Genomic DNA, 12,657 nt, shown 5'->3' with positions numbered 1-12,657 from the left:
CTACATATATAATATATTGCAAGAGAGAAGATATACATAAAACTTATACATATATATATATGTGTGTGTGTGTATATATATATATATATATAAATATATTACATATATATATTTATATATATTTATACATATATGTGTGTGTGTATATATATATAATTATATATTATATATATATATAAATATCGCAAGTACTTGCGATATAGACTGAGTGTGAGAAGTAGCAGAGAATGATGAAAGCACCCTTAGACAATACTAGGACATTTGTAACATTTAGTTGTACGTAGAATTTTCCACTTTGTGGAAAGAGAAGAAGAGAAGGTAGGGGTTGATTATTCACAACCGATTTATTTGGGAACGGACAACGTAAAAAATCGGGTCCAATCGAGTTTTTAGCGCGCTTCTATCAGCTTTTCGTGATTTGTGAAATATATTTCACTGTATTCTTGCATATTCTTACATATTCATACATATTCTTACATATCGCAGAATGAAAAAAACAAAAAACAAAAAACAAAAATCCACGAAAAGTCCGAGGAGCTTAAACGCTTTGACGAACGAATGGACAAAAGCAAATTTTGTTTTGATTTTCGGATATTTTTACCAATTTTCTAGATCTCAAGCATACACGTGTATATGTATGCGCAGCCGGCATGAGGCCCAGAGGTATATTAAAGAAAAAAAAACAAATGCTTAATATACATGAATATTTTTTTTCTTTCGTACTCGCCTTGTGCACATATAGTACATAAGCATGTAGATTTTCATATACGAGAAAACGTTATACGCAAGAAATTTAACAAAAAAAAAAAAAAAAGAAAAAAACAAAACGATTATAGACTTTAATGTAAATGTACTGCCATAATCATATATATTATACGAAAGCCTATGCAAAATATAGTTATTAATATTATATTCCTGTAAAAATTATAAAACAAAAATCTCTAGCACAAAACTAGGCGATGACCCGATGTAAATAGAGCATATTTTGAATGTGTCTAAAAAAGTATGTTTTGTAATATAAGGTTGCGAAGAAAAATAAAATTATTCATCAATATATTACTTTTGCTGTAATATATGTGTGTGTGCTGCTTGATTATATACTTCTCTCCTTCGAAAGTAATTTGTATATTGTGCAATATCATTTCATTATAAATATTTTTTTGCAACATAATTGAGTTGTTTAATTTTGTGCACAGTAATTTTATTTTCTTAACATGTTCCGTGCATACAGTGTGTGTTATCACTTCGAAATCTCCCTTTGCAAGTTTGTGAAAATAATGTGCTTATGGCTTTCACAAAGAACACGACAGTCACAGATATATGTTCCAAAGAATAATTTAGATTTTGCACTTCAACAAAGTGCATTAATATTTTTAAAATTTAATGTTTTTTTTTTATTAAAATCTTAAGTAAGTTAACTAAATATTTTTATTCTATATTACACAATTATTTCGTATAAAATTACATATAGTAGTTTATACAAGTTTCTAAACTTTTGTGGAAATATACGTATCATTATTTTAATCTTGTCAATCTTCACTTGAGCTCTCGCTTGGCGTTGTTGGTCTCTTCTTTTCTTCCATTTTTGTTCGTGCAATAAGTTCTCTTGCAACGCTGAAAGTGCCGTTAGTCTGAGTATTGCAGACGTAACATCGTGTGCTTTTTTTGTACTGTTCCAGAGCACATTTTTCGCAAAAATAATGCTTACATCTGGAAACACAAACAGAAGAGTCCTTGTGTGAAAGAAAAGCCATTTTAAATACTTGAAAAACTTTTTAAAATATTTCAATAAACATACTTGGTAACAACGGGATCTGTAAAACTGTTTCTACATATAAAACATTTAAATGGCAAATCTTCCTCGTCGCTAGCAATTTCGTATTTTTTATCGTCTTCGTCACCACTGTTATCATATTCGCCAGTAGCAGCTTCTCTTTCTAACTGCCATCCTAATTTATAATCCGACCGATCATGAAGAAATTTACAGCTATCTGCAAGAAATGTTTTTATTAGGAAATATTAATAAAAAGTTTAATTTATAAAAATATTGACTTGTGTGGGAGAGAAGATACTAATTAAGTTATAAGGCATACCTCCAAAACCACAGAAGCCTGTTTCTTTGTAATCTTTGCATATATCAGGTTGATAGTCCCATCTCACTGTTGCCCTAAGATTTGACGGTGCTCTGATTGGTCCTTTACGAACCATTCCACTAGATGCATTTCCTGCAGCTGTATCTTTTTTCTTGTAATATTGTGCATAATTATTCAAGCCTCTATAAATTTTATCATCTTCCTTTCCTTCTAGTTCCTACAATAATAAAAATATATATTGACTTCTTATCACCAATATTTAGTATGAAGATATATCAAGTTTAAATTCAACTAGCATATTTTGGCTTTAGTTTAAATTACATACTTCGTTTATTTTCTGTGCTTTCTCAAATAATGCTTGTGCATCTCTATCTTTCTCTGTTTCTGTCTCTAGAACAGCTGTTGCTCCTTGATCACTCGGGCCAACTGGAAGAGCTGTTCTGTTACTTTTATATGATACAGTTACACTATCCTCTTCACTACTGTCATCACTGTGATTTGTCTTTTCTTGATATTCCTTTGTACTTGTCTAGAAAAAAAAAAGATTAAACATTTCTACATGTATAATTGTGCACATGTGTTTGATTTAAATTTACTTACAATTTAACTACTTCTCAGTGCAATCATATAATTTAAATTTCTCATCACTTATTATAGAATACTAACGCTTTGTATCATAGGATTGCGGTTGTCTCGCTTCTTCTGCTTTCTGACCACTGTTGTCTCATCTTCGCTGCTATCTAGAAAATATAAAACAAAAATTGATCTATAATTTGTTTATTACGACAATGTGTTTATTTCCACTTATAACCTACAAATTGTATGATTAAAAATAAATAAATAAAATAAGTAAAATTAAAAACCGACGGTCTCATGGCCTCGTTCTTGGAGCTGCGAATCTGAAAGCTGAATTCGAATCCATTTAATCAATGCAGAAATGTTTTGCGCTGATCTCTTTCAAATTGAGTTTACAGATGTTCTAACCTAAACACGCGGCAGTTTAACGTTTAATAAATTTGTTTCGCGAAGCAGACGCAAGCTTTTTTACCAAATACTTTTGTTTTGCGCAAAAACGCGTCAAATAAACAAATTTATCAGAATTTGCTGAAGTAATTAAAGTGAACAATTACTCAGTATGAGAAAAACTAAATAGATGAAAATTAAATTAAATTGTACATACGGTATTTATAAGCAAAATTTGAATTAATACTTCCAATGACTCACCATTACTTCCACTTGCTTCTTTTCGCTGTCTCGTACTACGAATTTTACGTTTTTTGAATAAAAAGGTACAGGTTTTCTCTGGCTGTTTCACTGTGTCATCCATGTTTATGACGTTTCTGGTAACATGTAAAAGAAAACAAGAGGTACGTTCCGAAATTCACTGCCAGTACTGTAAATTTATAATATGTGTCACTTAACATATAGATTTTCAATACTGAGAGAGAACATAGCAAAACGCAAGGTGTTGCGTTGCGTATTTATGACGTCATAACTGAGACGTCATCAGAGATTACGTTCGTTCCGATATTCATTGCTATAGTACTGGACCCTCTGCCCTGTGTTCAGTTAAGCAAGATGGAACGAACTAATGTAGGAAATGCAGGAAATACAGGAATTCATTAGTTCCAATTCCTGTATTTCCTGCATTTCCTCCATTAGTTCGTTCCATCTTGCTTAACTGAACACAGCCCTGGCTGTGTTCCAGGCCGCTCTCAGGCTTCTCTCTGCTGTGGACATTGCACGGAATAGAACCATGTCCACGTGTGAACGTAACTTATGTACCGACAAGTCGTTTGTAGACATGGCTACGTAGTTGCCAATGTGCACCATCCGTGGACATCGCGCTGGCTTACAGGGCAGAAAAGCGGATACTTATTTGTTTACGGGCCTGGCCGCTCTCATTCTTCTTTCTGTTATAGCTTAATTTTTTCTCTTGTAGATAAGTTCTCGATAACTTTATCTAAAAGATGAAGTACATCTTTTTGTATATCTTTATCCAGAGAATAGCTATCGGGAGATAGATATGAAGAAATTGGCAGTATATCGAAATTTTAAACAACTAAATTCTCTCTGATTGGTTGCTACTGCGCATCCATGGAAATACATCTTGCTTTTTTACACCATGATTAAATTGGTTTTTTAGCGCTATCTATATTGAGGAAAGTTGACTAAAGTCAGAGTGAAAGTTTTGCGGTTGTAGTTGTGGATTGGGCAGAATTAAGTGAAATTCAATTTTTACAGGTAGACACTTGATAAAAATTTATTAAAAATCATGGATTTTGTGTCTATGGTTCAACCTCACGCTGCTAATGGTTTAGAATATATGATACCAGATTGGCTTAATTCGGAGCAGAGCACAGGGGTATGTTATTGCAAATAAAAACGATGATTCTCATTTTTAGGTTATAGTGACAGTGCAAAGTTGAGTTTGCATTTTAGAGAAACTAAAATATTTCTATAAAATGGAAATTCAAATATTTATACACTTTATGAAATAATGAAGATATGTATATTATTTTAGAAATGTAAGAGAACACAAATTTTTCTCTTACAATAGAATTAGAATAGAATTAGAATAGATAGCTTATAATACTTTGTATCAGCAACATAGCAAATTTAACACAGTTCGTTTAACTAAGATAAAATTTGTTGGTAATATTTGCAATTGCATGTTTCGTCACATGTAAGATTTCTATTCTAAGAACTTTAAAGAGGAAAAAGATCATATCACATGTTTTCTTATCTTGATTTATTAAGATCACAAATGAGTTCTCTTTCTGTCAAGGTAAAAAATATTTTATGATTTATTTGCAGACGTCAATCATGGCATGTGAATTTGATGGTGGCGTCGTGATAGGTGCTGATTCGCGAGGAACAACAGGGTAAAATTGAATTTTTTTTTTTTTGGAGTAAATCCATGTTTATGTAATAACGCAGTTGTTTTTTATTAATGTAATTCTTTCAGAGCTTATGTTTCCAATCGTTTTGCGGACAAACTGACAAGAGTAACCGATAATATTTATTGTTGTCGTTCTGGTTCGGCAGCAGATACCCAGGCAGTTGCAGATATTGTAGCTTATCATTTGGGATTACATCAGTAAGATACATAGCAAGGCTTATTCGATGAATTTATTATATTTGTATATGTTTGAGAATAACATTATATTAATTTCCAGGATGGAACTTGGAGATCAACCTTTGGTGGAAACAGCTGCCAATGTGTTTCGTGAAATATGCTACAATTATAGAGATTCTCTGACAGCTGGTATTTTGGTGGCTGGATGGGATAAAAAAAAAGGTGGTCAGGTCTACAGCATTCCGTTAGGTGGTATGTGTGTTAGACAATCAATTTCAATCGGTGGATCTGGCTCGACATATGTGTACGGCTATGTCGATGCACAATACAAACCAAATATGACGAAGGACGAGTCTCTCAAGTTGGTACAAAACAGTAAGCATTCGAGACAGTTGTTATCAAGAGAAGTTGAGCTCTACAATAAATATTTGACATTTGTATTTCTTTCAGCACTTGCATTAGCTATGGCACGTGACGGTAGCAGCGGTGGCGTTATACGAACCGGCGTGATCACAGAGAAAGGAATCGAGAGAAACGTCATACTGGGCAATGAATTGCCGCACTTCTATGAGGGGTGAAAATTAACGTTGTCATATTTACTTGTCGCGATGTATGTTTAAAGTGTATATTTCTAAACATTCGCACGTACTTTATTTGTTCATTAAATTCAAAGGAGGGAAATATGATTCAAGCGTTACTCTTTTACTCCTTGTTATACACATTCTGAATAAATAGATCATAAATACATTTATTATTTTTTTTTCTCATCTCTTTTATATAATAAAAGAGATATATAAAATAAAATGAAATACATATAAAATAATAAATTATAAAATATAAAATAAAATGAGAAATACCACAGCCAATATATTTTTGTTTCCACAATTCGTTTATAATCACTTTTTTTATAATCACTTACAAAAAATTTAAAAACAAATTTATATAAGCATTACTTTCCAGTGTTATAAAATATAATTTATATCGAGAAAGTATGCAAAATTTTTTTTAACTTTTTTGTATCGGAAACCGCGATCGTTTAATAAAATTTTGTGCAGGAAGACTCGTGCTAGAATCGCGGCCTTCAATTTAACCAAACACATATCCGTGTGGCCACTACTAAATTAGGTCGTATTATCCACTTGCGATTCTTGTTGCAGGATACGTTCGTCGGTCGGTCGCTCGGTCGTTTCGCTCTTCATACTTTACGCCCATTGTCAGAGCTTAATTAGAAGATTGTCGCACAATGACACTATCGTGATGTGTGTAATCGCGGCGCGACACTCGAAGCTCTCCTCGGATCCTACCGTGATCCGCATGTTCTGTTCAAGGTAGTCGTCTCTCGGCTTCCGCGACAGACACGCGTCTCCTTTGTGTGCATTCTATAGTTTTTGACTAAAGGTACCTATACATAAATCGATTGCAAAAAATAAACTTGGTCCATAACTCTTCAATTTGTATACAAACAGACGTATATTTGTATACAAACGTATTTGTGTACTTAAGCCGATAAATCACCGAATTGTTTGCACTTCACTCTGTGGAACATTTTTTCATTTATTCATTTTCTCAATTACTATATAAACTCTCTTTCTATATGTCGTAATTTGTACGATAGTTCATCGTTTAAATAAGTGATTATTTGTTCCTCGCTTCCAGTAAATATTTAAATAGGCACAAGAATTACCGAAGCAGAAACAAACGGTAAGACTTTTTCACGAGATACTTTACAATTGCAATAAATGTAACTAAAACTTATTTTTCAGAAAAAAAGATGATTGAATATATCAATTTTTTTCAGTTTTTATTTTATATCTATATGTATGTCTGGATGTGAATAAAATTTTAACTTACTTGATACAAATATTTCCTGTAATTTTCACGTCGTTTACTTTTATTATGTAGATTCAATAGCGTGACTATCAGTTGCTACTTCCGAGACGTTAACAGAACTGTCATTAAGCATTAGATGAAAATAACGCCTGGTCTAGACGACGCACACATTTCGTTCTTGAGATTTTAAGAGAACGCGTTAAATCTTTTTGGAGGTGTGTTATATTAAAACAGCGAGATTCCGTTTTGCAACAACAAGATGACTTCGGAAGGTACTTCGGACGACTTAGGCTTAGCGAACTGGGTACCGGAAATGCCTACCGTTCAGGAAATTAGCAAGTCGTTTCAAAACTTCGGTGCATCGGACTACGCTGTATTCTCTGTTATGTTGGTCTTGTGCGGGGCGGTTGGAGTTTATTTCGGTTTTGTGAAAAAATCTTTCGGTGAAGATGAGTACTTGGTTGGAGGAAGGAACATGAAGACNTTTCCAGTCGCTCTCAGTCTGATAGCCAGCTTTATATCGGGTAGAATTATGTTTCATAGATAATATTTCTGTACAATTACGATATTTTATTTTTATTGTATGATATTGCATAATTCTTGTATATTTTATTATTATACTTTCTCTTTTTCTCTTTTTTATAATAATAATGTGATTGATATTTCATTCGTATATTTAATTGAATTTCAACATCAGGTATCTCGTTACTTGGCACACCTACGGAGGTTTACGTGTACGGCACGAGCTATCTTTTTATCATTCCTGCGATCATTATTGTTGGTTTTATCATGTCTATCATGTTTTTGCCGGTCTTCCACGATCTCAAGCTCACCAGTACCTACGAATATCTTGAAAAGCGTTTCGATAAAAAGCTCAGATTGCTGGGTTCGCTTCTTTTCGCGATTGGCATTGTGAGTAAATCTCGAGAGAGAATCGTGAATTTTAAAAACATTTTTTTCGCTATCTACACGAGCTCATATACGAGTTGAACGCATTATTCTTTCAGATGACTTGGCTGCCGATCGTCATCTACGTACCCGCATTGGCTTTTAATCAAGGTATATTTTTTAATACACAAACAATCTATTTGTAGTACAAAAATGAAAAACACACAAGTGTCAGAAATCGGCTCACTAAACTCAATATATGTCTGTAATTATTTTTATTTCAAATATCTTTGATTGATACAACATTCGATGTTTTGTAATATTTCTTTATGTATGTTTTAAGTTAGTTTTTTGAAAAAACATATACGTATGTAAAACGTGTATTACTTTAGATAATTTTATTTTCAGTTACTGGAGTGAATGTACATATAGTCACACCGTTTGTCTGTATGGTTTGCATATTCTATACCTGTGTGGTAAGCTACTAAAAGAAAAAATATATGAAACGCAATGCTATCTAAATGTAAATACATATATTTGAATTAAGACAAAAATTGTAAACTTTTAGTTGCATTTACACATCTTGTTTTTCAGTAACAAATTTGCAAAAACCATTCCTCTGCAATGCAATAAAGTATATTAAAGAAAAAATCAATTCATTAAAAAATAAAGAAAGCTTTTCCTTTAGAGAATATAAATTTTTACCAGAATAAAAAGAATATATAATGTTATATAAATATTATTATTTAATGTATTTAGGGCGGTCTTAAAGCAGTAGTATGGACGGATTCGATTCAGATTTTTATCATGTACGGCTCCATGTTACTAATTGTAATTAAAGGCACGATTGACGTCGGTGGATGGTCTGTGGTGATACGAAGAAATCTAGAATCCGGAAGAATCGAATTTCCTAAGTCCGTGTACAAAGCATTACTTCCGCATGAGCATTGCATTTGTTGTTATATTTAAAAATCGTTGTATTTTGGAACACATTAATTTTTTTCCAACAGGACAGATTGGAGTCCGTTTACAAGACTTACAATTTGGGAGCTCACGATAGGCGGTTTTATGCACTGGTTGCAAGTCTCTTGCATCAATCAAAATATGATTCAACGATACTTGTCGCTTCCCAGTTTGAAATTAGCCAGGAGGTATTCATGTAAAATAAATAAACTCAAAAAAATAAATTAAATATATTTTGTTCTTGTATAATTTGGTTTTGACGATGAATTATGAGTTTATTCTTAGGGCACTTTGGTGTTTTATATTCGGTACTACCCTTCTGGTTCTTATATGCGGATATTCCGGTCTTGTAATTTACGCTTGGTATCATGAATGCGATCCACTCACGACTAAGGTAACGGTTATTTNATCTTAGATGTCTGATATTAAAAATAGAAAACATTAAAAGTTTGCTTTAGCATGATATGTATTTACACAGTTGGCACTTGCTAAGGATCAATTGCTGCCGTTNTTAGTTATGAACGTGCTAGGAGCATTTCCAGGACTACCTGGTCTCTTCGTAGCTGGCGTGTTCAGCGCCGCGCTAAGGTGTGTGTTCACTAAGTATTTTTATATATAATGTAAATATTTTAAAAATATTTTCAATTTTTCATGTAATTCTTCCAGTTCATTGTCGACCGGTTTAAACTCTATGGCAGCTGTGGTGTTGGAGGACTTTGTCAAACCTTTTATCAAGACTCCCTTTACACAAAAATCCACTGATATCTTTATGAAGCTCACGGTCGTCATCTTAGGGGCGATTTGCGTTGCGCTTGTCTTCGTCGTCGAACAGGCAGGCACACACGTGCTACAGGTATATAGGTACTTAGAGCTAGGAAGAGCTTCTTAATAACAAAAACAACAAAAGTGCCAGTTACTTTTCTTTCTTTGTTTCAATATTAGTTGTCCACAAGCTTAGGCGCCATTACGACTGGACCGTCACTTGGTATCTTTTGCATGGGGATACTGTTACCTTGGATTAACGCCAAGGTATCGATGTTGCGCTTATCTCAATTTAACGCAAAAGAAATTTTACGTAATTCTACGCTTCAACGTTGTTGAAAGTAAATTTTATTCTGTTTAATTTGATCAGGGCGCTCTAGGCGGAGGACTTGCAGGTTTGAGTTTCATGGGTTGGCTTATCCTTTCCGCTGAAGCAGCTATTGCCAGTGGAAAAATTACGTTAGTGTTAAAATCATGTATTCTTGTAAGTGGGAATATATAATTATTGATTTTAAGTTAAGTTGAGTTTCTAAGTAAACGCGACCATAGTTTACTGAACTCATCCGATAGCCATTCCCACTTATAATAGTATGCGCTTTAATGTTGCTATTATTGAAAAATATATATATCCTAATATTTCTTCAACTTTTTTTTTTAGATTTGCGGCAAAGCCTGTTACTACAGAGGGTTGCACCTACTCATTTCCACAGATAGAAAATTTATTGTTATCTGTGCCGCCAGTAGCAGACGACGCGAGTGGAGAGTAAGTTTAAAAATATTGTGTGCAAATGTCTGATAGTTGATAATTTATTGTATTTTTCATATTTACGATATGCATTTATGAGGGTGTGTAATAAATTAACATAATCTTTATAATAGGGAATCTTGGGCATTATATCGTCTTAGTTATTTTTGGTATACCATTACTGGTGCTTTTGTGACTATGAGTGTTGGACTTCTCATAACTCTTATCACTTCCGAAGATATTGAAAAATTAGATCCGATGCTTGTGGCACCTTTCGTACGAAGATTCTTAAAAACCTCAAATAAACACGGTTCACCTGAAGAGCTTCATCAAATCAAGGTTTTATATTACGCATGTGTATTTTGATTAAATTGTTTTTATATCTTTCTATATTCAGTTCTTTTTTTTCTTTAACTGATACTTTATAATTTGCAAAAGTTAGTATAAAAACTTTGATTTATAATCTATTATTCTTTGTTTTTATTTGTTATTATTAGGTTGCAAAGTCAGATGAGAAAATGGTATCTCGTGGTCTCAATGAGAATGATAAATTATTATTAGAAGCGACTTCAACATGATAATAAACTTAAGTAGCGTAATATGTTAAACTTCTAAGGTTTGTAATTTGATAAAAGAAAAGTGCGATATATCTTAATTCACTCGCGTATCTATTTGTATAAAAAAAAAATTTCAAGTTAAATATTAATTTAATTATATAATAAAAAAGCTTTATATATCAATATAAAGTTTTTAAACATATGTATATGTTTATATGTGATATATTATATCTTATTGATAGAGTATGTTGTACATGTTGTAAAAGTTATTACGCACGGATGTGTGTATGTGTATATATATATATATATGTGTGTGTGTATACATATTGTGTTTTTATAATACTTAAGGAACTACTTCATAAGAATATATGAGAAAACACATAGAAGTAAGATAGAAAGAACTTAATAATATATTGCACTTTTGTTTCCTCAATGGTTTATATTAATACACAAAAAGTATCCCATGTCAGACAAGTAATGTAAGAGATGATAATCACAAAGTCAAAAAATATGATTAAGAGATTAAGGCAAAAATTAATTTTGCAGAATTTTTTCAGTAATTCAAACAAAAGAAGTTTTTTTTGATAATGTATATGTTTTTTATTCCGGTGGTAGAGAAAACTGATGAAATAAAATTTTTAGAATTTTAATCCTTGAACGATACACTAGGTATGGCATATTCAACAGTTTGTTTTTAGATCTTTTATAATTTTGAAAAGTATCTAATTAAACTTATACAAGAAAATTTGATAAGCATTTACTTCTAGTTTACAGCGCAAATTCTTATTTACTTTTTTGTGATATTTTTTAATTATATTTTTAATGATATTTTTACTGTCATTAATATCAATTGAAAGGAAATGTTACGAGTATTAGTACTCATTAAAAGTAACTTTAGTATTATACATGTGACATGAAATAGTCAAAAGTATATATCATATTTTATGTATAAGTATTGGTACTCATTAATGCAGGATACGTTCATCGGTAGGGTTGCTCGGTCGTTTCGTACTCCATACTTTATGTCTATTGGCAATGCTGAATTAGAAGATTGTCGCACAATGACACTGTCGTGATGTGTGTAATCGCGGAGCGACCCTCGAAGCTCTCGGATTCTATCGTGATCCGTATGTTCTGTTCAAGTTAGTCATCTCTCGGCTTCTGCAAGAGATACACGCGTCTCCTTCGTGAATATACGTTCTATCACCGTTTTTGACAAACGGTACGTCTAATAGCAAAAAATATACTTGGTCCTGATTGTTTACTTTTATTATGTAGATTCAATAGCGTGATTATCAGTTGCTACTTCCGAGACGTTAACAGGAGTGTCATTAAGCACCAGATGAAAATAACGCCTGGTCTGTACGACGCACACATTTTGTTCTTGAGATTTTGAGAGAACGTGTTGAATTTTTTTGGTGGTGTTATATTAGAAGAGCGAGATTCCGTTTTGCAACAACAAAATGACTTCGGAAGGTACTTCGGATGACTTAGGGCTAGCAAATGGGGCACCCGAAATGCCTACTGTTCAGGAAATTAGCAAATCGTTTCAAAACTTCGGTATATCGGACTACGCTGTGTTCTCTGTTATGTTGGTCTTGTGCGGCGCAATTGGAATTTATTTTGGTTTTGTGAAAAAATCTTCCGGTGAAGATGAGTACTTGGTTGGAGGAAGGAACATGAAGACGTTTCCAGTCGCTCTCAGTCTGATAGCCAGCTTTATATCGGGTAGAATTATGT

The 12,657-nt window shown here is 32.7% G+C and overlaps 3 protein-coding genes across 3 annotated transcripts in view; 2 read left to right on the top strand and 1 right to left on the bottom strand.

Moving 5' to 3' along the window:
- Nucleotides 1-1,410: 1,410 nt before the first annotated feature.
- On the bottom strand, nucleotides 1,411-3,665 carry LOC109851826 (RING finger protein 113A). The gene is made up of 6 exons (XM_020422300.1): nucleotides 3,318-3,665; nucleotides 2,760-2,833; nucleotides 2,419-2,622; nucleotides 2,094-2,310; nucleotides 1,799-1,991; nucleotides 1,411-1,710 (listed from the first exon to the last, which is right to left on the bottom strand). Exons 1-6 carry the CDS (start codon nucleotides 3,418-3,420, stop codon nucleotides 1,530-1,532), a joined length of 972 nt encoding a protein of 323 aa, XP_020277889.1. The 5' UTR covers nucleotides 3,421-3,665; the 3' UTR covers nucleotides 1,411-1,529.
- Nucleotides 3,666-4,253: 588 nt separating this feature from the next.
- Nucleotides 4,254-5,858, top strand: LOC109851833 (proteasome subunit beta type-6). Its single transcript, XM_020422309.1, has 5 exons — nucleotides 4,254-4,458; nucleotides 4,911-4,978; nucleotides 5,062-5,193; nucleotides 5,273-5,547; nucleotides 5,623-5,858. The coding sequence occupies exons 1-5, from the start codon at nucleotides 4,369-4,371 to the stop codon at nucleotides 5,748-5,750; spliced, it is 693 nt and encodes a 230-aa protein (XP_020277898.1). The 5' UTR covers nucleotides 4,254-4,368; the 3' UTR covers nucleotides 5,751-5,858.
- A 530-nt stretch (nucleotides 5,859-6,388) lies between these two features.
- Nucleotides 6,389-12,657, top strand: part of LOC109851824 (sodium-coupled monocarboxylate transporter 1-like) — a 9,641-nt gene continuing 3,372 nt past the window's right edge. Inside the window, exons 1-16 of the mRNA XM_020422297.1 lie at nucleotides 6,389-6,873; nucleotides 7,075-7,526; nucleotides 7,700-7,914; nucleotides 8,010-8,061; nucleotides 8,299-8,366; nucleotides 8,650-8,845; nucleotides 8,891-9,041; nucleotides 9,139-9,247; nucleotides 9,332-9,441; nucleotides 9,520-9,706; nucleotides 9,796-9,882; nucleotides 9,986-10,074; nucleotides 10,274-10,378; nucleotides 10,495-10,699; nucleotides 10,858-10,923; nucleotides 12,351-12,645. Coding sequence (XP_020277886.1) covers nucleotides 7,262-7,526; nucleotides 7,700-7,914; nucleotides 8,010-8,061; nucleotides 8,299-8,366; nucleotides 8,650-8,845; nucleotides 8,891-9,041; nucleotides 9,139-9,247; nucleotides 9,332-9,441; nucleotides 9,520-9,706; nucleotides 9,796-9,882; nucleotides 9,986-10,074; nucleotides 10,274-10,378; nucleotides 10,495-10,699; nucleotides 10,858-10,923; nucleotides 12,351-12,645 — 2,200 coding nt within the window. The 5' untranslated portion in view covers nucleotides 6,389-6,873; nucleotides 7,075-7,261. The remainder of the gene's footprint in view (nucleotides 6,874-7,074; nucleotides 7,527-7,699; nucleotides 7,915-8,009; nucleotides 8,062-8,298; nucleotides 8,367-8,649; nucleotides 8,846-8,890; nucleotides 9,042-9,138; nucleotides 9,248-9,331; nucleotides 9,442-9,519; nucleotides 9,707-9,795; nucleotides 9,883-9,985; nucleotides 10,075-10,273; nucleotides 10,379-10,494; nucleotides 10,700-10,857; nucleotides 10,924-12,350; nucleotides 12,646-12,657) is intronic.

This window comes from Pseudomyrmex gracilis, unplaced genomic scaffold, assembly GCF_002006095.1.
Source record: "Pseudomyrmex gracilis isolate BER0280 unplaced genomic scaffold, ASM200609v1 scaffold_21, whole genome shotgun sequence".
NCBI lineage: Eukaryota > Metazoa > Arthropoda > Insecta > Hymenoptera > Formicidae > Pseudomyrmex > Pseudomyrmex gracilis.
Note: the sequence above shows the minus strand (reverse complement) of the source record. Positions and strands in the feature narration are given on the sequence as shown.